Source organism: Mus pahari, chromosome 3 (assembly GCF_900095145.1).
Source record: "Mus pahari chromosome 3, PAHARI_EIJ_v1.1, whole genome shotgun sequence".
NCBI lineage: Eukaryota > Metazoa > Chordata > Mammalia > Rodentia > Muridae > Mus > Mus pahari.
Genome location: NC_034592.1, coordinates 14,308,978 through 14,334,912, shown reverse-complemented (window position 1 = coordinate 14,334,912; position 25,935 = coordinate 14,308,978). Strand labels below are relative to the sequence as shown.

The window sequence follows — 25,935 nt, the reverse complement described above, 5'->3', positions numbered from 1 at the left end:
CAGGCAGATTTCTGAGTTTGAGGCCAGCCTGGTCTACAAAGTGAGTTCCAGGACAGCCAGGGCTACACAGAGAAACCCTGTCTGGAAAAACCAAAAAAAAAAAAAAAATTATGTGTGGGGACTTTGAAAGTCTTTGGATTCGACTCTATCCCCGTGGGAACAAACACACAGAGAGACAAATGGTGGCCTTTCAGGAGGCTCCAGTGGGGATCCTAACATTGCCATTTCAAAATTGCTACAGATACAAGGGGTAGAGCAAATAAATTTAGGCTATTAAAAGAGAAGTAAAGATTAAATTTTAATGAATAAAAACTCAAATCAAGAAACAGAATCCCAGAGTTTAAATGTAAATGCACATGGTTTAGGTCCTCACTTCTGAAAACTTAAAGTGTGTTGGCAGGAGGTGCCTGCTGCAGTCTTAGCACTTGGTCAGCAGGGTCAGGAGGCCTGGGGGTACTGAGGCTGTGTCTCAGAACCACTAAGGTAAAAGCCCTGAGCTGGGGGAAGGTTCGGTGGGTAAGAGCTGGGCTTGGGAATGCCAGCCCCTTGGGGGAAGGTTCGGTGGGTAAGAGCTGGGCTTGGGAATGCCAGCCCCCGGGGAAAGTGCTGGGAGCAGGGCCCTGCACCTGTAGCCCTGGCACTGGGTTGGAGACAGGAGGTCACCATGTCTTGGTCCCCAGCCTAGAAAATAAATAATGAGCTCCAGGTTCAGCGAGCAACCCAGTCTCAAGGGAGTGAGGCATGCACACAAATTAATTAATGAGTTCATTAAAGAACATTGAGACGGTGAGTACCATCCTGGAAATCTCCACCAAGGGCTCCTGAGGTCCCTAGGATGACAGCAGTGACCACAGAGAGGTCTCCAGACCTACAGTCCCCCTCAGACAGTGGGAAAACTGACTTCAGTCGGTAGAAACCCATTCAACAGTCAGCCATGCTGCCGTGAGCCTCGGGAGCTAGGCCCCCTCTAGGAGGTGATGGGGTAAGAACTAGGCAGGGATGCCCTTCCCCCTTCATATGAGGCTTTGTAATCACCAGCTCAGCAAGCTCTTTTACCTTTACCCAGAAGAACCGGAGTAAATAGCGTGAGAGAAATGAACCTTTGGGAGACGGCTGTTGAGTGTTTGCTGTGATATCGCTGGAAGAGTGGCAGCTGGGAGGGAGATCCCATGATGAAAGAACCAGGCCGAACCATCGTCAACGCAATGTCACAAGAAGGGGAGCCGATGTCAGGCATCTCCTGATGCACCAGGAGGCCAGCTTAGGGTTACAAGCGGCCATGAAGGATCTCTTAACTGCCACACGAGGAAATAGGCCATCTCTAGTACATAGGAAGTCCTGTGAGGTGAATAGTTCCGTTTCTTTTCTAGTCACGTGAAACAAAGGCAATGGTAGGGCGGTTGAGAACTCTGGAATGGAAGGTTGTAACACACATGGGTCCTAACGAGAGCAGTCCACTGTAAGAATGGCATCACAGAGGATGGAGAGCAAAGCAGAGGGAGGCTTTTCTGAGTGCCCCCGTCGTCTGAACAGAAGTGTTTATGGGTAGACTGGGATGGTTACTCCCTCCATGTCATCTCCCACGCTCCCTGAAAAACCAGAGACTTAGGAGTGGAGGAAGGGCTGAGCTTGCCCCGGTACAGGGCTGGTCAGGGAGAGCCTCGAAAGATGGAAGGACTGTGGGAAACTGGAAAGTCTTACTTCAGATGGCACTGGCCAAGATGGGAAAGGTTGCCCTGCCACAGAGGAAGGGAAGACTGTGCAGGAGAGTCTGTGACAGCGGGTGGGGCTGCCACTCAGCTCAGGCTGTGCGCTCCCTGCAGTGACGAGCTCATGCCACCAGGGCAGCAGAGATCTGTCTTCTAAGAATTTGTCCTGAGAAAGTCATCGGGGTTGGTTTTGTAACGGGAGTGGATCCCCATCACTTCCCTGTAACGTCACTGGGAATATATTTTTCTAAATAAATAAAAAGAAATTTTTTTTCTAGTCTCATGAGATAAAAAAAGAAAAAAAGAAAGAAAATCTACTCATGGCATTAAACTGGACACATAGTGGTGAAAATAGGACTGAAAAGATGGCTCAATTGGTGTTTGCTGCACACACACACACACACACACACACACACACACACACACACACACATAACCAAAAACGAAATGAAAAAGCCAGAGGTGGTATGCTTTTGTAATCCCAGCACTGGGGAGGTGGGGAGAGGCAGAAGGGCAAGGGAGGGCATGTTGGCCAGCCATTTCAACTACTTGGCAAGTGTCAAGCCAATGGCAGAACCTGTTGAAACAAAATAAAACCCAACAACTCTCCCCGCCCCTCCCCCATCTCACCCACACACACCTGAGGCTGTCAAGGAGGCTCAGCAGGTGGAGATGCGTGTGGCAGAGCCTGACAACCCAGTTCCATCTGTGGGCACACATGGTAGGAGAGAATTGACTCCCAAAGTTTGTTCTCTGATCTCCAAATGATGTGTGCACACAAATAAATAGACGTTATAAAAATTTTAAGTCAGAAAACAAAACCAAGATGGATAATTCCTAGTAAAGTCTATGGTAGATGGCCCTCTGCCCTCACACAGCACATACATGTATCACCACCAACACATAGCCATGTACAGCTAGACAGAGGCAGGAAAACTGGTGAAATTACGTGTTGTGCATTTTACTGTCACTAAATATATAACTGGGATTGGCTCTGTTAAATGGTGTGATATGTCAGAAATTACTCCACAGAAGAAAATGTATGAATGCGGGAAAATAGGCAAAGAGCCAGATACTCCATGTCTGATACAGCAGCTCTAAAGCCAGCAGTCGGCTGAACTGCGTCTGGCACTTATCTGCTTGTTTGTTTTTGAGACAGGGTGTCATGGATTCCAGGGTGACCTCAGAGGTGCTATGATGCTGGAGATCACTTCAAACTCCTGAGCCTCCTGACTCTGTCTCCCTGCTGTGATCACGGATATGTGCCACCATGCCCTGCATTGGGTACCACCATGCCCTGCATTGGATACCACCATGCCCTGCATTGGGTACCACCATGCCCTGCATTGGGTACCACCATGCCCTGCATTGGGTACCACCATGCCCTGCACTGGATACCACCATGCCCTGCACTGGGTACCACCATGCCCTGCACTGGGTACCACCACGCCCTGCACTGGATACCACCATGCCCTGCATTGGATACCACCATGCCCTGCATTGGGTACCACCATGCCCTGCACTGGGTACCACCATGCCCTGCATTGGGTACCACCATGCCCTGCACTGGGTACCACCATGCCCTGCATTGGGTACCACCATGCCCTGCATTGGATACCATCATGCCCTGCATTGGATATCACCATGCCCTGCACTGGGTACCACCATGCCCTGCACTGGGCACCACCACGCCCTGCACTGGGCACCACCACGCCCTGCACTGGGCACATTGTTTAAGTGGGAGTGTGAGGCTAGGCTGGAAGGGAGGGTATTACTGTGATTGCTAAAAGACACGTTCAGGAAAGCTTTGCTGTTGGACTCAGGATGGCTCAGTCAGTAAAATGCGCTTGGACCCGGATTCCACTTCCTCCCACTTATGGGAAAACACAGTATGGTGGCACACATCTGGAGCTCCAGCACTGGGGAATCAGACACAAGAACTCATTGGCCAGGCAGTTAGCCAATCAGTGAGCCTCAGGCTCAGTAAGTGATCTGTCTCCAAAAGTAAGGTAGGGACAGATGACAAAGACAACTGATATTGACCTGTGGCCTCCACACTGATATGCTGTGTACACACATGTGCACCTGTACACACGTGTGCATGCATGTGCTCATGCACGCGCACGCAAACACACACACCAAGAGATAGAGAGAGAGAGAGAGAGAGAGAGAGAGAGAGAGAGAGAGAGAGAGAGAGAGAATTTCAGGCCAGGGGCTGGAGAGTCGGCTCCGTGGTTAAGGGCACCAGCAACTCTTCCACAGGACCCTGGCTCTCAGAACCCACACAGCAGCTACACTCAAGTCCCAGGGGATCTGAAGCCTTACAGTCTCCATCAGTACAGCACACACTGTGCACAGACATACATCATACATGCAGGCAAAAACCCATACACATTAAACAAACTTCAATGTCAGGCTATTAGCATCCACCTTTTACAAACAGGGAAACTGAGGCTAAGAGGTGGAACAGGGCTTGGAGGCTCCAAGTCTCCTCCCAGCTGCCCATCCCAGGCTGATGCCTAGTCTGTGGTGAGCGCGTTCTGGGGCGTTGCTTTTTCCTCTCTTGATGGTCTTGTGGAGAGTAGACTAGTGGCTTTTGCATAGAGGCACTAACAATGCTGTGACCTATGGTGTCTGTTGCAGGCTGTTGATGGAGAAGTGGGCGGATGACAGCCGGGACTGTGGTCATCACTGGGGGCATCTTGGCAACTGTGATTCTGCTCTGTATCATCGCTGTTCTGTGCTACTGTCGGCTTCAGGTACTCCCAAGGGATGGGGAAGGGGACCGGGTTGGAGTGGAGCCTTAAGGGTGGCTCTGCAGGGGGAGCCATCTGACCAGGGTCCAGGATAGAGTGCAGGAGGGTACAGCCAGACTTCAGGGGAAAGCTCTGCAGTGGGGATGGAGTATGTCTGTGCTGTTCAGTGGTCAGCTATCCAGCTCACTGACGGCTTTGGCTAAGGCTCAGAGAGCGCCAAGGACTTAGCCGGTGACATGCAACCCTCTAGGATGGCAGCAGTGTGTGGTCTTGCATACCCTTCCCCACCAGAGCTCTAGAGGTTTTCGAGGTCCCATGTCTTCCCAGGAGGAGGGGAAGGCATACCCAGTGCCTGTGACTCAACTCTAGGATATGAAACAGTTTATTCAGTTCTGCCCATTCTCAGGTTTCATACCCATCTGTGCCTCAGTTTATCTGCCTGCAAATTGGAAGTTAGAGTTACATCCAGCTGTGTGGGTGAGATAAATAAGTGACATACTGCAGGGACCTCAACTCCGAGTGGGTGGGGGTAGACGCTGAGTGGTGGTGGAGCAGGTGGAGGTGACTGAGAAGGGCCACCTTCCAGTGGACACTGGAGGGGAGTGCACTGTGGTCACCTGGTCCTCTGTCTACAGTATTACTGCTGCAAGAAGGACGAATCCGAGGAGGACGAGGAGGAACCCGACTTCGCTGTGCATTCCCACCTGCCGCCCCTGCATTCCAACCGCAACCTTGTGTTGACCAACGGGCCTGCTCTCTACCCGGCCGCCACCACCTCTTTCAGCCAAAAGTCCCCGCAGGCCCGTGCCCTCTGCCGCAGCTGCTCCCACTACGAGCCGCCCACCTTCTTCCTGCAGGAGCCAGAGGACGAAGACTTTGAAGGGGTGCGCAACGGCGGGGGGCGTGTGGCCTACAAAAGCATCAGCCAGGAAGATGTGGAGCTGCCCTCTGCAAGCTTCGGAGGTCTGCAGGCGCTCAACCCCAACCGCCTCTCTGCCATGCGGGAGGCCTTTTCCCGAAGCCGTAGCGTAAGCACTGACGTGTGACAGGCCTCTATCCTGCCAAGGCACCCAGCGCTGGGTCCTGAGGTCATGACAGGATACCCACGGCACACCCTGGCCCCATCTCCAGACCTCTGCTCAGTCAGTCTTCCCCGTATCCTTGTCCTAGGGGCTCCCAAAATGAGGAGCCCCTGGGCTCTCTACAAGGATAAAGCCCAATGATCCAGATGTGGCTGCTGTGAGTAGGGACAGCTGGCACAAGAAGGGCAGCAGGGGACAGGAGGGTAAGGTAAGGCTGTGTTGGGGCCCAGGGGCCAGGTTCTATCTCCAGGAAGTGAGAAGATGAATAATGTCAACCCTAGCAACTTGCCTGTCTCTGGCTTCATGGTCCTCCCTGTCCATTCCTTCCTTGCCAGGCCTTGGGCTTCCTCCTGCTTAAGGGAGCAGTGGCCTCGCTGGTTGCCCATGGCCCTACAAGCATGAACCTTCCCTAGAGACTATGGACCAAATAAATATTCTGTCCCTTCACCCTGTCTCCCCTTTCCCATCCTTCTCTCCATCTCTCTTCACTCCTTCCCCCAGCCTCTCTGTCTCACGCTCCTGAACCTAGACGCCAAGCGTCTGACACAAGCTTGAGATGCCCGTTGCTCTGGCCTCCCCCAAGACGGACAAATCCCCCTGTAAGCAGGGAGAGTTTAGGAGTTACCAGTGTGGACACTTGCTCTGCCACATCTGCTTTTTGCTGAAAGAAGAGGCATAGGCACAGAAGCCCCTGCTCTGGGAGGGGTGACACTAAAATTTACACATCCGGCACTTAGCCCTAAACCCAGACAAGGGGGAGACATATCCAGCTAGGTTGGGGAAGCACTAGAGGTGGCCCAGCTATGCACTAGAGGTCTCGGTATCGACTTGCTGTGACTCTTGGGCTTGCTCCCCGTGCATGTACTTTGGGGGGGATGGGGAGACTGGCTGCAGAAAGCCTTTTGAACCCTGGTCCTCAGTTGGTACTGAGGTCCTTAGGGGAAGCTGAGCTATAGACCACCCACTTCCTGTTTCATGCTCAGAATGAGGCACCCCGGTCCAGCCAGCCAGAGCTTGCTGCCCCTGTCTGGAAGTCCTGTCTCTACCTATGCTGCTCCAAGCCTTCAACTGTCTGAGAAATCCATGTCAGGTGACTGAGATGCTCCAAGCCAGGGCCCTAGCCATCAGGAATGCAGTTCTCCCGCTCTGAAAAGAGACACCATTCTTGGCAGCATAGCCTCGGTTTCCTTTCTGCTCAGGCCCTGCTGTGGAGCTCCAGACAGGAGCAAGTGTCCTCGTGAAGGTGCCTTCCTGTAGGACAGTGGCCACCCCTGAGCCAGACACCACAGCAGAGACCTCCACACTTATTACAGGCAGCTGAACCACGCCAGTGAGGATCTGCTGTCTTTGGCATTCTGAATTCCTTCTCCTTTTCTTTTTCCTGCCTCAGTTTGGTCTTGCTAGTGGAATCCACCCTTAGAATCACAGACAGTCCCAGCCTACCTTTCCCCCCTCTGTGTCCTTTGTCCCATTCCATCCTGTGTCATCTGTCCTTGCTTGGGTTATGGGTGAAGTAGGGAGGGGTGCTCTGGGCTGTTCTGTCTTTGCCTATCCCGCCCCCCCCTTTTTTTTTTTACCTCCACCATCTCTGTATAGATCCATAGACATCTTCAAAGTAAATTAAGCATCTGTCCCTACCACTCAACACCACCATGGGACTTGCCAGGGACCCACACAGCACCCTGAAAAAAACAAAAGCCAATAAATTTGTTTCCCACAGCATGGTGCATGGCTGCTTGTCCATCCATCCACTGGGCACCTTCAGGTACAGACCCTCCCTGGAAGCAGATGGAGTCCACCTTCCTAGATCAAGCTGCTGAGCTCTATCCAGAGCTGGGAATAGCTCTTAGGCAAAGGGGGCATCGTAACAAGCCACCTTTGCTTTCCTGTGCCCAGGGGTTTTCATGATTGCTGTTAACCAATCAGAAGAACAGATTGAACGTGATGGGCTGTGTTTCTTGGGGACAAGTGGCTGACTGTCTCTGATCTTACATCAGCACAGTTGCGCACCGATGATACCTATCTCAGACGTCGCTGGTGGCATACCCGACACAGAGCCTGGCATAAGAGCTGCACAGTAAAGGCCAACAGGGAGGAGTGTGGGATGAAGTGGAGAGGGAGGAAATTAGAAAGGGAAGGAGCATGGAGAGGTAGTGGTGGGACTCGGGTGTGGCTAAGGCCTCAGCCCCTGAGACACACAGACACTGCTCCGTCTGAGTCTAGCTGGTGACCTGAAGCACTACTGTCTCCCAGCCCTGGATTTGGGGACTTAAAATAAAAATCTCTAGGAACAGCCGTCCTGTTTCAGCCCCTGTGGTACAGGCATACACAAAAGCAACAATGTACTGGGCCGTGTTGCTGCCTCAGCTTCCCCCCCCCCCCAAACGCTAAGCCCTTCAGAAGCAAAGTTCTTTGGCAGACCTGCCCTGGGCAGAGTGACTACAAAGCACGGGAGAGGCCACCAGCCTCCCTACTACCTCGGCCAAAGGATTCCTCCAGGATGCTGAAGCTAATCTCAGATTCAGCGCTGTCCTCCTCACCTCACTGGGGGCTGTGTGTGTGTGTGTGTGTGTGTGTGTGTGTGCGTGTGTGTGTCTCTGCACCCACTAGAAGGCCCCCTGATGTGGGAAGCTGAACACGCAGTCCTGATGAAGTGCCAGAGGACCAGAGGCACCCAGCGGCAGGCGCTCTTGGAAGCCCTGTCCTGTACCTTGCAGCCTGCCTGTGCCATCTGCTCCCCCAGCATTCCTGTAGCCCTGTGTTCCATCCTCACAATGAGCCCCAGACCCAGGACAGCTAAAAATGGCAGGAGATTCATGCCAACGTCTACCTCACCACTGCCCTGCTGCTCACAGAGCCTCTCCTTGTACACTCCCTGCTCCTCTGGTTGCCTTTTGTCTCCTTTTTATACCTGTCTGTCCTACCCATCTGTGCACCTGCTGTCTAGCAAAAAACCTACACAGCCCCTGAGGCTACCCACCGTTTTTGCCCGAAGTGACAGAAACCCCAGCATGTTCCCACAAATACAGCCACTTTATTAACATGCACCAGTAAGTAGTGAGGAGGCTGGCAGAGACACCCAGGAATACGGGACGTCCCTCCCATCTAGCACAGGAATTCTGGGAGGGGACAGTGGCACTAATGCCATAGGAAGGGGTACCTTCAGTACTTCCAGAGACAGGACAGCCTGGCCTCAAGCTGACCCAAGGCCTCTCCTTACCCAAGACAGTCAAAGAAAGGAACTCTGTCCTTCCTGTGGCACCTGCAAGTCACCCTGAGAGAGTTCTGTCATATCAGAGGTGGGTCTGAAAGTGGGCACTACTGCCTACTCTGGCTTCTAGACTCTGAGCCCTCTGGGATGGGCACAGACACAGGATCCTGGGAGTGCATGTGCAGCTTCCTGCAGCAGGGTGGCTCCACCTGAAAAGGGGCCTGTGGGCACCGGAGGCTCTCGCCCAGGGCAGAGACAAGGCCACAATGTCAAAGTCCCCTTCTTGTCAGTTGTGCTCTGTGTCACATCTTCACAGTCCAGCATCCCCCTGCAGAATGGGTGTCCAAGGAAGCCCCAGGATAGCGTGCTTATATCTCAGGGGCTGCAGCAGCAGCTAGGAGTGGGGGGGCCTGCAGGAGCGACAGCAGGCTTTGCTGTAGTACCAGTGGCCGCAGAGGTTCACTTTGATGGCCAGTGCACAGTTGGTACCTGGCTGATCCTGGCAGCTATCATCTGGAGATGGGACACAATACAAAAGGGAAGGATTAAATGCTGGAAGACCAAAGGAGAACAGCTCCCAGGGTCCCCAACTCTTGCCATATTATCTTCACAAAGGCAGGAGCTCACTAAGGTTAGCCCAGCTGTCCCTCTATGAACAGGTCAACAGAAAAGACCCTCAGTCTTGGTGGGACCTCAAGACTGAGGACCCCAGCCACTACAGATCTCCACCCACATCTCAGCTATCCAGATTCTAATCTAAGCCCCTCTTGAGGAAAGTATAGATCCCATTAAGTGATTTGATCTGATCACCTGAGAAGCAAAACCCTAGGATTTGGGAGAGCCCCTGATCTCTTCTGAAAAGTCCTAACACCTCCAGGGCCCCTGGGTTCTTCCCCCCTTTCCTCAGTGTTACCAAAGTAGAATTCACCTTCCCCTACATTCCGCATCAGCTTTAGAGACTGGACTTTGTCCTTCCAGGTGCCCAAGCCAGAGACCCTGCCTGAGACCTCCTGGCCTCCTGGGAGTTAGCACCTGCTGCTCAGACCAGGCCATCTTGGTTCCTGGTCCCACAGCTTCCCCAACCACATTTTAGGTCAGTGCCTTTTCCAGTACACAGGTCTCTGTATGGGTTTCTGAACCTCAGCTAGGCATCCCCCTCAGAGAAGACCTCCTAAGACACACCCATGTCTCTCTAGATGCTTCCCCAGCTGATGTCAATTGCTTCTCTAGACCCTGGCTCTGCTTCTCTAGACACCCCATGCCCTGTCCCCAGCCTCTTCCTTCTCACCTGGGGGCTCTGTGGGGCATGGCTGCAAGTCACAAGCCTGTCGGCCAACAGGCTTCACCAGTGGGTCACATCCACGGACAATGTCGGTTCCCTGGTAACACTTCACGTCTCGCATCCTCACACCTACCCCACATGTTTTGGTGCACTGGCGTGGGACAGACAGACAGACAGACAGACAAGTGCATAACGAGGCTCCCCATAGTGACAGAGACAGAGAATCTCATCACCCAGGACCTGTCCTTCTGCACCCCATAGGCTGGCCAGGACGCAGCAGCTCCTTGGAACCTAGGGCTGGTGCTGGGACTGAGTAGAGGTAGCTGAAGGAAAGGCACCGTCTGGCTGCTTTGCCTCAGTTTTCCCAGCCTCACAGTGAGAGGGTAGCCCCTCTGTGCTGACTGGGACCTGCTGAGTGCTCAAGTTCCATCTGTCTCAGATTAGTGACACAGGGGGTTTGCCATGGACCAATCAATGCAACATCCAGAGCCATCACTCTGAGTCCAGATGTTCCCCTCAGAAAGCCTGCTGAGCTACCCAGAATACCAGGGACATCTGCTGACCCCAATTACCCTGCTCTCCCCCTGCCAAGATCCTGCAGGCAGTGGTTCCCTGATGTGGTGACCCTGCATCACCCGGGCATGCCTAGACCTGAGGTATGGGGAGGCCCCTGCCCCAGGCTCACCCCTTGCCTGGTTACCAGACACAGAGGAGCTGATGAAGGCTGACGTGAGGCCACCTGCCTGCTCACCCTCCCTGGGAAGAGGAGAGGCTGACTTGGCACAGGCAGAGAGGATACTTCGCCTTTGCAGATGCCCTAAAGATAAGTGGGCTCCTGGCAGGTCCTAGAACCTGCTTGTTTGTCCCTGGAAAGTGCATGGAACATAATGGCTGGATGGGAAGAGCACTGAGCTGATGCATCATGAGGTGGCAGTCACAGAGGTGGCAGCCACAGAGAATGGCACTGCCCCAGCCAGAGGCAGAAAGGACAGACTCCACATGTCCGCCACACATGTGCTCCAGTCTGTTCCTCTCTCATCAGGGAAATATGGGAAGCACTCCTCCCTCGTGGCTACTTTGGGGACTCCCCCTTATTCCTTCTCCCTTCCTATTGACCAACATGGTCCCTGACTCTGGCTACACAACTACCCTGAGACCAGTGTTCTTCTTAAAGTACAGGAGTCACTGGGCTCCCCAGGCCACAGCCAGACCTCTGGCTAGGTTCAGTCAGTTCAGAGGGGGACCTTCACTCCAGAGACCTCTGAGTCTCTCTCTCTCTCTCTCTCTCTCTCTCTCTCTCTCTCTCTCTCTCTCTCTCTCTCTCTCTCTCCCTGCTTCCCCTAATCATGCTTGCTGGTCCTCAAGCTCTACCACGCACCCTCTAGTCAACCACAGCCTCCTTTCCTTCTTACCTTGGCAGTGATGTTTATTGGTGGACACCACAGTGTGTGTGTGTGTGTGTAAGAACCCTGGAGTTTCTAAGCCTCTGCTTGAGAAGGGCAGCCACTGTAGTCTCACCCCACAGAGCCCTCGGACTTTCAAGTCTTGGCTTTGTAACCTACCCATTCCAGCAGCTGAACCTAGAGAGGACATATACGTTGGGGTCTTGGGCACTATAGGACACCATAGTGAAGGAAGGCTCTGGGTTCCAGCCCCATCCACAACTCCACACTGTTCCTAAGCATTCAGAGTTGACCTATGTAAGGCCCAAAGCCACAGGCAGCTGAAAACCCTGTGCAGCCCAGCCTGGACACATGAGTCCTGCCCTCACCCTGACAGGAGAAGCTTAAAGATGGCTCTGAACTCCCATGTCCTTACACAGGACAGACATGTCCCTTGCTATGGGACGGACACAGAGAAGGCAATGGCATGTAGATGTTGATGCGGGTTAATAAAAGCTGACATCTAGATGTGAGGTCTCAATGACATTAGGAAGGCTCGGGTGCTGACAAGTCCCAAGGAGTGGCATGACCTTTCAGTCAGGCTGAAGAGAACCGGAGGTGCAGTTACTGCTGTGCCAATCAGAGGCTAGACAGGAAGCTCCTCCCACACCATGGAGCCCCTCCATGCCGCTCTGTTACTCACTGCCTCTCTGCCTGTGCATAACTAGCCTGTAAGTTGAGGCTACTCCTGGGCCCCTTAAACTCTGCCCCCATGTTGGAAAGCTCTCTCAACTTCGGTTTCTTCCTCTCTGTAAGTGCCATTTGGAAAAGAGATGTGTGACAAGTGCTGGGCCGCAGCTGCCCTCAGTGACCTCTAACAGGTGAGGAGGGCTCTGTTCTTGCTTCAGAGATGAGAGCTCAGCTCAGTCCTACCTAGTCAGGACAGCTTGCTCTTTGGCCCACTGACTCAGTGGCTTAACCTAGAGCTCACATTCTACCACCTGTGTGCTCAAGTCTCACGTCTCTGCCTTAGCCATGCCTCGGCCAATCTTCTCACCCTCCGTGTCTATCGGAGTTGGACTATCCTTGAGAGATACCAAACACCACTTACAAGCTTCAACTTTGAGCCAGAAGTAACCCGGCTCAGACAGGCCCACAAAGAGAGATGCAGGGACACCCGGGAAGATGAGATTGGCCGGCTCTCCTCCAGCTAATCTAGAAGCATCCAGGGACAAGCATCTTGACTGACTGAAGCAGGGAAGGAGGCTTCATGGACATTGGCCAAGATGGACGTTCTGTGGCAGGATCAGAGCCCAGGCCTAGTTTAAAGCGGCCTCACCGAGGTTTGCGGGGTGCTCACCTCTGACCAGGGGCTGGTGTACCACTTGAAGCAAGGTCTCTCGAAGCACGTGCTCTCCTCAGGGGGCTTCCTGGCTAACCCACATTCAGGGCCACTGCGGATCTGAGGCTTCCCGTTGGCCAGCTCCATGCAGAGAACTAATCGCTTTTTCACACCACGCCCACAGGTGGTGTTGCACTGAGAAGGGCCAGACAGGATAGGTCAGTAGCCAGAAGCTCAGGGAACCAGAACCGGGACCACAGGACTTCTGGTGGTCAAGGACTGGTCAATGATATTGGGGGAGAGGCTGAGCACTTTCAGCTGGGGGATTGGCTGAGAACTCTTTGTTCGTTAACCATTTGGCCCCATCCAGATTTGATCAAAAACAATTGGGCCCCAAACCATCTGTTTTGAAACAAATTGGCTAATGTAATTTGCCCAAGGATGATCAGGCCAAAATCAATTCTGCAGAAAGCAATTTGGCTCAAGATTATTTAGTTAATAGTGGCCCTGCCAGAAACCATTGACTGAGAACAATTGTCTGAAATGGCAAGTTGGTGACAATGACAGGCTGAGACAGAAGACAAAGGTTGAGATAGCAAAAGGTCATTAAGGCCCCATGGGCTGAAAGTGCCAGCGGCCGGTCACCCTGTCCCTGGCTTTGTGTCTCCCAGAACAGGGGCCAGCAAGAAGACACTGAAGACCTGCAGACGCCCCTAGGGGAGGGGACAGGAAATGGGTTTACTATCTTTTTGGCTTTTTTCCAAGTAAATTGCTAGTCAAATGTTCTTCCTAGGTGTGTCATGAGTTCTTCCTTGTGACCAGCCATTGACACTCAGGAAGATTCTCCCCCATCCCCCCGAGACCCCAGAGCGGCCCTAGTCAGGCCCCTGGGCACTCACCCTTTCCCAGTCCTGAGCCAGCCAGTGTGCTGGGCAGTTCTTGTCCCCACAGGGGTGGATGGCCAGAGGTTTTGACTCTGTCTGGCACTGAGACTCGGGGACTACCCTTCCGTCGCTGGTCTTACAGTACACATGCCTGATGGTGCGGCCCTGTCCACAGCTCCCGCTGCACTGCAGGAGGGAGTGACAGGATTGGTAAGAGAACAGGGGCCATTCCACAAGCCCCCCGACCTGCAGCATTCCCAAATAAAAGAGATAGCTTAGTCTAGGGCAGTATGCGAAGCAGTTCCCATGGTAACCACTTTTTAAATAACATTTCTGTTCTAATTACAGAAATAACACGCTCGGTGCAAAACACACACAGAGAAAAGCACAGCTCCAAAGGTCACCTAAGCCTCCACCACCAGAGAGGACCCTACCTGGCATATGAGCAACTCTGTCCCAGATGAGAGAGACAGATGGAGACAGAGACAGGAAGGGAAAACAGGCATGGAGAGTCAGAGAAGGGAGAAAAAAACCTGCAGAGAGGCGGGGACAGGGAAAGGCATGCAGACGGAGAGATACAGAGACAGGGAGAGATACTCAGGAGAGGTGGAGACAGAGAGGTCATTAACGGGGGGATGATGTCCATGCTTGTTTCTGGACAAGGGTTTGAGTCCCTACACGAGTGGAAGGGAGGTTATTATACTCCTCAAGTCTTTAGTCCACATAGATGAGAAAACTAAGGCAAAGCAGAGCCCTCAGGTCAGGGTACCACTTCTGTTGTAATTACAGCAGTAGCTAGCCCCATACCCTGAACCTTGCTCTCACCGGTCCCCAGTCTGAGACAGTCCACTGGCGGTCACAGGGAGGCCCAGTGCAGTTCTTCTCTCCCACAGGCTTGGTGCTGGGGTCGCACAGTTTCTCATCCTCCGAACAGCGGATGTCTCTGGTCACTACACTGCGCTCTCCGCACTTGGCAGTGCACTACGAGGAAGCCAGGGTGAGACGCATCATGGCGCATCTGTTCTCAGGCACAGGCCATCACCCCAGCATCTGTAGATGCTCACCTCTGACCACTCAGACATCTCCCACTGTGGTCCGCAGGCTGGGTTGCGGCACGTCTTGCGTTCCTCCGGACGGACGGCCTCTGTGGCTTCACAGAGGTCACTGTACACGGAGCTGTCAAATCCAGGGGACAGCATCTTCCAACAGCGCACAATACGGAACTGATGACCCTCACCACAGGTGCGTGAGCACTCGCTCCAGCTGCTGGTCTCCCACCTGCCTCGGGATTGAGGGCAGCCCTCAGTGTCCCCAAATCACACAGGCCAAAGCAGACTGGAAAGAGCTGAGACCTGCCAGTATGGACTGTGCCCATGTTAATCCAGTGTTAGACAATGCTAGTGGAATGTTGGATGAGTGTCCTGTAAGTGTCCATAGTCTTCAGGGACCTGGCTACCTTCACCTATGCTCACCTCCAGTCTTTCTTCCTTTGTCCCTTCTGTCCCCTGCTTCACATCTTTCACATTTGCCACCCTTTATGTTCATACTCCAGTATCCCAGAGCCCCAGCCTTGCTTGCCCTGCTGGGTCACACAAGTGACTGCGGCCTCCTCTGGACAACTGATTCTTCCTGAGTGAAGGTGGATCTAGGCGTATGAGTCTAGCTGCACGGCCAGAGAATGGCCTGTCCAGTGCAGGATGGCCACCCAGCTCTACCTTCCATACTGAATGGGGTCATAAAAGGCTGGAGTTCTCCATGTAGGTCCTCTGAGAAGATACACTTGGAGAAGACTCTAAATCAAGTACAGGCCAGCTCTGTGGTGTGCTCCACACAGGAACAGACCAGATATAGGAACAACTATCCAGATATAGCAGCCAGAAGGAAAAAGAGAGTGTGGCCATGTTAGGGAGCAAGAAATACATGGCTCCCTGGAAGTGACACCCAGGTCCTGCCTCTGCCTTGAAGAGAAGATAAAAGACAAGGGGCTAGAAAGATGGGGCTCCACTCGTTTCCCAGGTAATCCTCCTTAGCTTACAGAGGTACGACTTGCACAGGTCGGCCTCTGTGCATAGATACCCTTCTGTATAGAGAGTAATGTGGAAGAAAACTTATGGTGTAATGTTTAATCACCTTCCCGTGTGCTGTGCTCTGACCTACACACACAGCCTCACAGCTCAGTTCACAGCAGAGCCCTAGTGTGAACACACCCATTCACACACGTGCAAGCACACACAGGCACAAACACACACACACAGGCACACACATACAGGCACACACAGGCACACACATACAGGCGCGCGCACACACACACACAAGCACACAGGCACACACACACACACTTGCTCACTCATTCTGACTCCCAGCTTGGTGCTCCAGGACAGGTACCTGGGCTGGCACTCCCTCCCAGCGCAGAATTCGTGGACAGGCTCAGGACGGGTCAAGGCATCGCAGTAGCTGTCATCCACTTCAACACCATCATAGCGAACACACATGGCATAGGTGGACATGACTCCTAGATTCAGGGAAAGGGAAGGGTCTGTAAACTGTGTGGTTAGCTGGGAATACCTTGGACACCAACAGATATAGGGTGAACCTTGTGGTCTTGGATGGGTCACATGATCACTCCAAGATCTGCTTCTTGGGTTGGGGATGGTGAAATGCTAGAGTGGGGAGCAGGAAAGCTCCATGGACCAGAGTCTGAGGATCAGACCTCTTTCTTTGCCTGGCCCCTCCAGCCCAGCCCAGGCATCTAGCTCACCTGCCACAAACCTAGATGGTCTTCCAGAGGCAGAGTTGGTTACAGCCAGGTACCCTAAGCCCATTCGTCGGACAGAGACCATTTATGGCAGATGAGCAGGCAATCAGGTGAAAACCCAAACCATTGCAGCAAGATAGCCCTGCCCCCAGACATCCGATTAGGGGCCTCAGCTCTTATTGAGGGTCTCCCAACCAGCACCTCCAAAAGCCTTTAACTATTTGTGTGGCTTTTTCTGGGATTCCTGAATTCTAAAATACCAAGAGAATATGAAAGGATATGAAGGGTCACACACACACACACACACACACACACACACACACACACACACCCTCCTCTCCTTCCTCCCTCAGCCTGCTTCCTGCCATCAGAGAAAGCCTGCACATGGGCTCCCTAAAGGGTGAGCATTCCCTACTCTGGAGCAAGGTATGCCAGGATTTTGCTCTGCTGGGGAAAGCCAGGGTGGGCACTGTATATGAAAGAAGATCTTGGGGTTTTCAGTGGTTCTACCTGTCCTGAGGTGTCTGAGTCTTGGCATCCTCTGCTGCTCCAAACCCCGACCCTGAACAGAACCATGGAGTCTGAGGAGAACCCATATATTTGTTTTGTTTTGTTTTTATTCCATGAGGGCCAAGCCAGGCTGCAGTTAACTGGTTCCTCCTCTGCCAGCACTAGGCTGTGCAGCCATCAGCCCGCTGGAGGAGGTCAGGAGCTCCTTAGCCAGGCTTGCTTGGAACATTTCAGGCCTCAAGACACTAGCTCTGGGACCCAGGGACATACAGACAAGCTGGGGACTTGTGCAGCTGCCCTAAGTACCTGGTTGTGCTTTGGTTTGTTGTCATGAAATGGAATCACAGGAGAAAATCCAAGTCCCGTCTAGAAAAGCCACTAGAGTTGCCATGGCCCCAGAGTGCTCATGTCCAGAATGGGAAATTTCCAGAAAGGCTACAAGATCAAAATGTAATTTTTCTGGGCACCTTTTCCTCACACCTTCTAGAATGTGAAGCTTCTCAAAACTTCTTGACCACAGAACCCTTGCCATGAGCTGAAGTGTGCCTCGAGCCCTGAGACATGAAGTAACCAAGACCAGCTATCCCTCCTCAGTAACAATCCTACCAGTTCCCTTAGCTCCTGGGAAGCTATGCTGTGCTTTGGGGGACCGAGAAACAGTCTAGAAGTCATACCCTGAGTCCCAAGCCTATGCTGTGCTTTGGGAGACCGAGGGACAGTCTAGAAGTCATACCCTGAGTCCCAAGCCGAGTCCAAGACCACCTGATCTCATTGTTGTTCCAAAAGGACAAACCTAAGATCTTCACCATGGCTGGGGGTCCAGGGTACAGAGAAGGCAGGCCCTACAGCCCAGCACACCCTCAAAAGCAGATTTCAGCATAAGAGAAGAAGAGAAGTGGGCACACTCATAACTCTCTACAGAACATCTGCAGACACTGTGTGCATTCACATCTGAAAAAACTCACACCCTGGCCTCACCTCTTCAGCATGGCTGCAGTTTTACATATCAAATTTAAGCTCTGGGAACAGCGGGGTCTTCCAGACAGCTAGTGATGTTAGGGCAAAAGGTGTTGAGGCAGTGAATTGTCCACAGTGCGGACTCTGTGTCACTCAGATGGGTCGGTGCCTCTTAAGGTCACAGGAGCCTCTCTCCTTCTGACATTTTTGTCTGAGGCAAAGCTCATCCCTTCCCAGTACCTGGGTGTGGCACTTTCTTCCTGTTTCTGCTCTGCACTGTAGGCCACACAGAACATCCCTGCTCCTTGACCTGGGTACATCTAAATGTTGAAAGACAATGGTGTCATGTTCTCCCTGGAGACATCACCTAATGGGGCTCATTCATCAAGCGCCTTGCCACGGGGGCTGCCTCAACCTGGAGACATCTCAAGTGATGTCACCTCTCCAGCCTCCAGAAAGTTCCCATAGTCACAGCACATGGTAGGTCCTACAACCAGGATGGCTAGAAGGATCCATAGCATGCCAATACACAGTTTCAACAAGTTTCAAGAGCAGAGGCCACACATCTGCTATAACGTTTGGTCCTGACAACCCATCCTTATGAAAGACAAGTCTCAGGGCTCGTCTGTCTGCTGGAGCCAGCGGACTGGCTGCCCCTGGGCTAGGACCAGCTTCAGCCTTACCTCAGCACCCCATAGCAGGGCTGCAGAAATGGCATTTACTGGCTGATTTGAACAGGGCAGATGGTGTCTTTCCATTTATCCCACAAGAACCTTTGCCACGGTACATTGTAGTCATGGGCAGATGTCAGTAGCAATTTCCCGAGAGACTGGGGTATGATACAGTAGGCAGTACGGCTCAAATGCTCCCCAACCCCCAGGGCCAGTATGAGTAGAACCTTAGAGTGAAGATGCCCATCTTTACTCTGAAAAGCCCTCTCCTGAGATGTCAGAGGATAATCAGGGCTAACCAGTGAGGCCTGGACCTGATTGTCACCCAACAGGTCATGGGAACAAGGATGCTTTTGTGACCTCTCCCCCACTCCTGCCATCCCACCCTACCTCCTAGATCAAGCCAGGCAAGCTCTTTGGGGGTGGCTTGGAACTTCACATGAATTTGGGAGTCTCCAGCTAAGCCCAGTCACCATAAAGGTAGGCTCAGAGGAGGTGTCCCAGCGGTCCCAGCCTCAGTACCTGTGGTGCATGTGGCACTGCAGGGCTCATGGGATGAGAGCTTCCATCGGTACATGTCAGCTGGGCTCACACCTTGCTTGCGTGCCTTGGGTCTGGTCCTGAAACATGGTCAAACAGAGCGTGGTGAGAAAGCTGGATGCTTATAGGCTTCACTGTTGGGTGGCTTAGTCTGCCTCTAAGACACACTCTCCTTAAATACACATTTTCCTGGGCTCCAGCGAGTACCCTTCATGTAAACCAGGGCTCTACCCTCTGGAATGTAAAAGGAAACATATATGTTGGCACTGAGCAGATGTGGGTATTTCTCATTTCAGAAACTGGGAACTGGGCATGGAGGCATCCTGTTCTTTCAGAGGAACGCTGAGCAATGAGGAACTCACCAGTGTTCTAACTGCTCCTTCAACATTCACTGGCTTCTCACTCCGTCTTCTCGCACGAACCAGCAGATTCCTTCTTCCCACCCCAGAAGGAATCTCAGAAAGCCCTTAGGGGCTGAGAGCTTCCAGAATTTTCCCCAGCTGCCTCCCTCAGTTGGGGTTCTGATGAATGGGGACACCAGCCACTCAGCTTCCAAATTTCAAACTCACAAAGCCCAGCTGCAGGAGGGAGAATGGTTTTGTCCCACACTGCAGCTCAGGCCCGCGATGGCTGCACAGGCCAGCTGACGGGAAGAGGCACGCTGGGGGCTGGCCAGCTAACAACTCTGATTCTTGGCCAGAACTCTGGTGGCAACAGCCAAGTATTGTTAGGACTGTTAGCTTCTTTGAACCAGCCTCAACCCCCTCTGTGCAGGCTATGTTGGACTCTGCAGAGGGAGGAAGCTGCTGCTGCACCGTTACCTCCATCCAGGTGTCTGCTTCAACACCTGGTCACTCATAACAACACAGTCCCTGAGTCTCATAACCCCTGGGAGCCCAGAAGAGCAGTTGAGGAGGCAGCCCCATCACCATCACCTCAGCTCCCTTGGGCTGCATAGCCCAGCTCTTCTTTCCTTGGAACTAAAAGGGGCTACCTAAAGGTGGTGCAGTACTACCTTTCACAGGACTTAAATGGACCAGTCTCTTTCCTGGGGACCACAGTCACTGGAGAACTGTGGGTGTTATAGGCCATTACATTCTAAAAGCCACTCAGGGTGAATCTATGGTAGAAACATCTGTAAGGACTGTTAGTCAAGTGGGTGAGAATTGCGCCTGCATTTGACTCAGATTGGCTCTTGTCTCCCAAGAGGGTGCTCTGGAGATGAGCACTACCCTGCTGTCCTGATAGCACGTCACGCTCTGAGAACCCAGGAAATGATCTACCAACAGGAGCCTCAGTCATGAGTTTACTGATGTGATTCCGTGAATTCTCGGGGGAGGGTGGGGGCAGAAAGGAGGGAGGCTAGGGCCCGGGCCACCTCTCCTGGGCCTCAAACTGGTCCTTAAGCCAGGCTCTGTGCAGGGAAAGCTCTGCCTTTCTCTGCTTATAAACAAAGCTTCAACACGGAGGGGGGGTGGGAGAGGGGGAGGGCATCTCAAAGCAAAGGGTCCTGGCCCTGAGCTCCCAGTGGGTCCCACTTACAGCACCAACTGAGGGTGGGGCCAAACCCCTCACGGGGAGAAAACTGGGGAGAGGAGTTAGTACTTGGGGCTTGACCCAGATAACATTGGAACTGCCTGGGCCCCTGACACTGCCTTGAGAAGCCTTAAATTCCTCCCAAAAACAAAAAGAGAGAAGACGTGCTTGGTGTGGAAGCCTCCATCTTTATATAATTACACACTTCTCAGCCGCAGCCTGCATGACTCATCCCTGACTCAAGAGCTTGCCGCCAGGTTCAAAATAACCCTTTGGATTTCAAGCTCTAAAGGTATTTCTGGAGGGGCTGTCTACACCCACTCCCCGGCACGTGTGGGGTGCTGGGTGCTGCTTAGATCACAGTGCGCACCTATCAGGTTTTCTTGCTGGAAGGTGCACCAAAAGTGCCACACCCCGGAAACTATCACCACCCCAATATGGAAGGGCCCTTTCCTCAGCTGGGATGGTTTCTGAGATACCGGTGGGCACTTTTCTGGGTTCTTGCCCAGTGCCTGGCGGGACACAGGCTCCTGAAATCCCCAGAGAGCAGAGCTCTGAAGTGACTGTTTGTTTATAAATGAACCAGAAATTCTCTTCCTACCATCCTCCAGGCTTCAGAGCGTGCCTTTGCATCCCAGACGCCTGTTCCCAAAGTGTCTGGTGACAGCCCCTCCCGGGGTTGTTTGAAGCCTCTCTAGAAGATGAAAATAGCCCTTCCTTTCTAGGCGGTCCCTTTGATTGCACCGGCTCCCAGAGCAGACTTGACTTCCTGTGTTTGGACAACACGCGGAGATGTGGCTATTTCGGCTTGGTAGTTTCCCCCATGGCCTCCCTCGGCCCATTATCTCTCCGGACCATCTTTGGTCCCCACCAGCAGCATCCTTTGATGGCAGTTGGTTGGGCATCTCACTGAGTTGCACTTTTCTGAGTACTGACAACCTGTTTTAATGACTTGACTCTAGGAATCCAGTATGTCCCACAGGGCTGGGGGGGGGGGCAGGGAAAGAACAGGCAGGCACTTTGAAATGTGGCTTAGGGATTCTGGACCATGTGGATGCTAGTCCCCTCTCAGCTCCTTCCCAAGAGCCTAACACTCAGGGTAGATGTGAGCACTCCCTGCTCTATGCATAAAAAATGTTGAGACCATCCCAGCATCAGAAGTCTGTTAGCAACATACTTCCAGCATGGTTCCCATTTAGGACATTTAGATCTGGGGACATTTGGACTGTCAACCTTTTAGAAAGATACGTTACAATCCAGACTCACAACCTCATGTCAGATTCTCTTACCCACGCTTTCCCACTTATCTCCACGTTTCTGGTCCTTCTAGCCAGATCCCTCCATAGGGCAGTAAGATAGGGCCTCTTACCTTGCCTTTTGAGTCCTGTTCCCAGCCAAGTTGGGGGGACTGGCACTGGTGTTGGGGAATGGGGCCTCAGAGGAGGTGTTGATCCTGTCACTGCTCAGCTCCAGGTAAGACCCATTGATCAAGTAGGCAGCAGGCCCCTCATTCTCCTCATAATCCACATAGAGGTTCTCAGCTGGGGAGCTTCTGGGAGCACCCTGGGCAAAGATGCTGTTCATGGTCTCGTTGAGTGAGAACTCTTCTGACTCAGAGCCTGTGCCCAAGAGCTGATCGGAGATGGTGTTGGCTGAGAGAAGCTCGTGGGAGGTAAAATGTGCACTGATCTCCCGGTCATCCTTGTCCGCAGAGAGAGCTCTCCCAGTGGCATTGTGGTCTGCAGAGAGACAGGTGTTTCAACAGCCATGCTGCTATTACGTTGATTGTCCCTCCTACTCCCACACATCCATGTGTGTGACTGGTGAGTTACATGAACAGGATGAATTCATGGGGCAGGAAAAAAGTGGGAGCGCCCAGGTTCTTCTCCATAAGACACCAATATCATCGAATGATAGGAAACCCAATGATCCCCGCAGATGGCTTGGCAATGCCCCCAAAGCCCAGGCTCGGTTGGAAGTTCTGCATCAGATCTGGTTTGGAAAGAGGATCTTTATAGGCTCATGAAATCATATAACCTGGATTTAGGTTGAGTCTTAAATGACTAGTGCCTGGCTAGGACGAGAGAACACAGACACATAAACCTCAAGAAGTCCAGCACAGGAAAGAAGTATGTGTGAGGTAACACACCCAGGACCCCCAGCAACATCCATTAGGCCCAGTGCTACCCAAGTGAGCCACAGGGTAGAAGAACTGGCAGATCACTTTCTCTCTCTAAGCCCATCTCTTCCATCAGACTCAGACAACCATATATGGTTCACCCTCTGCAGATGTGGGGTCTGCATCCTAGGAATCAGAGGGTGAAGGATCCAAATATTTTGAAAAGGAATTTCATGCTGGCTGGGTCTGGTGGTGTCCTGCTTTAATCCTAGCCCTGGGGAAGTAGAGGCAGAGACAGGTGGATCGCTTATGAATTTGAGACCAGTCTGGTTTACACGGCAAGTTCTAGTCTCACAGGGGGAGAAGGAAGGGGAAGAGGAGGAGAAGAAAGAGAAAAAGGAGGAAGAAGACTTACATCTACATTAAGCCGATTTTGACAGCTAATATTGATTGTCAACTTGACAGGGTCTAGAGTCACCAAGGAGTCAAGTTTCCTGCCCTTGTCTATGAGGAGTTATCTAGATTAGGTCAATTGAGACAGTGAACACCAGCTTCCTCTCTCTCTGCTTCCTGACTGCAGGTGCAATGTGACCCACTGCCTTAAGCTCCTGCTGCCATGATGGGAGTCAAAATAAAACCTCCCCTCCTTCCTGGGGTTGCTTAGTCGGCATTTTGTCAAAGCAACAAGAGAAGTAACTAACCCACTGATGTATCAGTTCCATCCTGTGTCACCTTGCCGTGACTTAAAGTCAAGTGCTACCCACAGTACACACACACACACACACACACACACACACACACACACACACACACACACTGCATCTAGTCAGCTGTGATGATCAATGGAGGTTCTCTGCAAACACACCACTATCTACAGGGATTTGAGTAGCTAAGAAGCTGAGAATTTTGGTGTTCAAGAGGACCCTATAGCCAATCTGTAGAACTATGGCTGTATAGCTCTTACTTCACACTCTGCCTGCCCAGAGAGATGTGCAAGCAACTGGCAACTCTCCTTAGCCTCTTTTGCAGACTTCAAAGAAGACCAACACTTTTCACTTGAGGCCTCTGCCCCTGGAGAGCCCAGGCCTTTCCCATACCCACTCTTTCTCACCTTGGAAGCCCTTGCCCCTGGGAGGTCCCTCACAGACCCCACCGCTGGCTTGCTTGCACACCTCGTTGGTCTCCTGGCCTCTGCTTGGACCCAGCTCCACCTCAGGGGCTGGAGGCTGAAACAGCTGGCTGTTCAGGCCCAGCCTCTCTGAAGAGGTCTGGCGGTAGAGTGAGCCATTGTGCCGCACGAAGCCCAGCAGCCTCGCACTGTCCAGCTCCTGCCGCTCGGTGCTCTCTGTGCTCTGGGAGGTTGCCTCAGAGAAGCTGTAATAAACAGGTGGCAGGTGGCGCATGTGTGGCGACTGCAGCAAGGTGTACTCGAAGGTGATAGAGGGGCTTTTGCCGTTCTGGTTCCACACCTGGGAAAGGAGAAGAAGTAAGACCCGGCCCCTGTCCTCTCTTCTCAACACCCAAAGACCCTTGAGACCAAACAGCCCTGGGTACAACTCCCAAGGAATCACACCTGATCCAAGAATGTGGCCTCATGCAAATGTCTTAGGACAGCTGTGCCCTGAGACTGTGGATGAGGCACACCAAAACGGGGAGAGGGGCAGGTCACTCTGAGGGCAGGAAATGCGGGACACACTGCAAGTCTCTGCCATCATGAGCCAGAAATCCTAATAGCACTGGTCTCATTTTATCTACCCGGGACTTCAAGGGCCACTAATGAGGCACTAGAATTCAGACCATGCCCGTGTCCAGGACAGCATTGAAGGGTCACCTGGTCATGGAGCTACTGGGAGATAATCAAGGCCTCTACAGAGACCACAAGTGACTTCTTCCCTAGACAGACTTCAGTGCCTCTGTTCAAAGTCACTTCCCTAAGATCTGGAAGCTGACAGTAGTGGATTTGATGCAGGACTAACTACTCATGGGGCCATAGAGCTGCCTGGCTAGAGCACAGAGCACACAAGGCTCTGTGGTAATGAACGACCCACAGAAATCTAAGCAGAGCCAAGACAAGCCATAGCAGGATACCGGGTAGAGAGTGAGTACCACCCAGATGACATCTCAGGGGTGTCTAGGGACAGGATCAGGGACTATGGAAGGCACTTCACTGGAGCAAGATGACAAAGAGAGCTGACACCATTTCAGGCTAAGCAGATGGCTTCAGGCGTGGTCAAGAAACTCTGATGCTTAAAGCTTCAGGGCAGAGAAGGCAGAAGAAAGGAAGAATGAGCCTGGGTCAGCTTCTCACCCTGGCAGGTCTGCTCCACCAGACAGAGTTAGGCTGCAGCAGTGGGACACACTTCACAGAGAGATTTGGTTCAAGATAATTGGAACTATCGAAATCTCAACAGCTAATGCAGCCTTAGGAGAGCTAGGCATAGAAAGCTTTCCTTCCTAAACGTGGCCTTTCTCTGGGCCTTGCCGAGTCTCCTCTCCTGACCACCAGATCAATGTATCTGGAAAGGTTATGTCCTTCAGCCACCAAGGAAGTCCTAGAGAATAGACAGTTGTTCCTGGACCTTCAGGAGAATTACAGCCCACCAGGAGCACCCTTACATTCTGGAACAACATGCTGGCCTTCTAACGGGGAGGGTAGAGTGAATGAGGCCCACGCTGAGTGCAGATGCAAAAGGGGTAATTCAAGGGTAGGCAACCCACTGGTGACCACTTCTACCAGGAATCCCCAGAACATTCTGCTCACTGGTGGGTGGCTGAGCAACACCGATGTCATTTAGAAAGACAGTGTGGGACACCCTCCCATGACAGGGCTGGTGGTAAGGGGTAATGGCAAGGCCTGGACTCCCCAGCAGCTGTAGATAAGATCGGGCCCTGGTTGATAAAGGCGAGCAACAGAAAACAGTAACAGAGTGGCTGGGTAGGTGACTCAGTGGTGGTAAGCACACGTGCTGTCCAAGCAAGTTCAAAACCCCGACACCCATGCAAAACCTGGGCACTTCTACAACACAACGTTTGAGGAACTGGAGTTTGCTAGCCAACCACCCTAACTCAGTGAGGGACCCTGTCTCAAGAGAAAGGCTAGTGAGGAAAGTTCCTGATGTCTTCTTGTGGCCTCCCAATGTGTTCACACATCTCTCTCTCTCTCTCTCTCTCTCTCTCTCTCTCTCTCTCTCTCTCTCTC

At 52.6% G+C, this 25,935-nt stretch overlaps 2 protein-coding genes across 7 annotated transcripts in view; one reads left to right on the top strand and one right to left on the bottom strand.

Moving 5' to 3' along the window:
* The window catches only part of Fam163b (family with sequence similarity 163 member B), a 31,634-nt gene extending 24,287 nt beyond the window's left edge, over window positions 1-7,347 (top strand). The window contains exons 2-3 of the mRNA XM_021195062.2: window positions 4,353-4,468; window positions 5,101-7,347. Coding sequence (XP_021050721.1) covers window positions 4,376-4,468; window positions 5,101-5,511 — 504 coding nt within the window. The 5' untranslated portion in view covers window positions 4,353-4,375 and the 3' untranslated portion in view covers window positions 5,512-7,347. The remainder of the gene's footprint in view (window positions 1-4,352; window positions 4,469-5,100) is intronic.
* Window positions 7,348-8,570: 1,223 nt separating this feature from the next.
* Adamtsl2 (ADAMTS like 2) overlaps window positions 8,571-25,935 on the bottom strand; it is a 29,743-nt gene continuing 12,378 nt past the window's right edge. For 3 of the 6 annotated variants that reach the window (XM_029536901.1, XM_029536902.1, XM_029536903.1), the window contains exons 10-20: window positions 23,848-24,205; window positions 21,987-22,356; window positions 21,219-21,386; window positions 19,064-19,161; window positions 16,034-16,160; window positions 14,713-14,926; window positions 14,474-14,629; window positions 13,664-13,834; window positions 12,783-12,959; window positions 10,047-10,191; window positions 8,571-9,271 (exon numbers count right to left, since the gene is read on the bottom strand). In XM_029536901.1, coding sequence (XP_029392761.1) covers window positions 9,153-9,271; window positions 10,047-10,191; window positions 12,783-12,959; window positions 13,664-13,834; window positions 14,474-14,629; window positions 14,713-14,926; window positions 16,034-16,160; window positions 19,064-19,161; window positions 21,219-21,386; window positions 21,987-22,356; window positions 23,848-24,205 — 2,103 coding nt within the window. In that variant the 3' untranslated portion in view covers window positions 8,571-9,152. The remainder of the gene's footprint in view (window positions 9,272-10,046; window positions 10,192-12,782; window positions 12,960-13,663; window positions 13,835-14,473; window positions 14,630-14,712; window positions 14,927-16,033; window positions 16,161-19,063; window positions 19,162-21,218; window positions 21,387-21,986; window positions 22,357-23,847; window positions 24,206-25,935) is intronic. The other 3 variants (XM_029536905.1, XM_021194328.2, XM_029536904.1) reach the window with 2 other exon arrangements.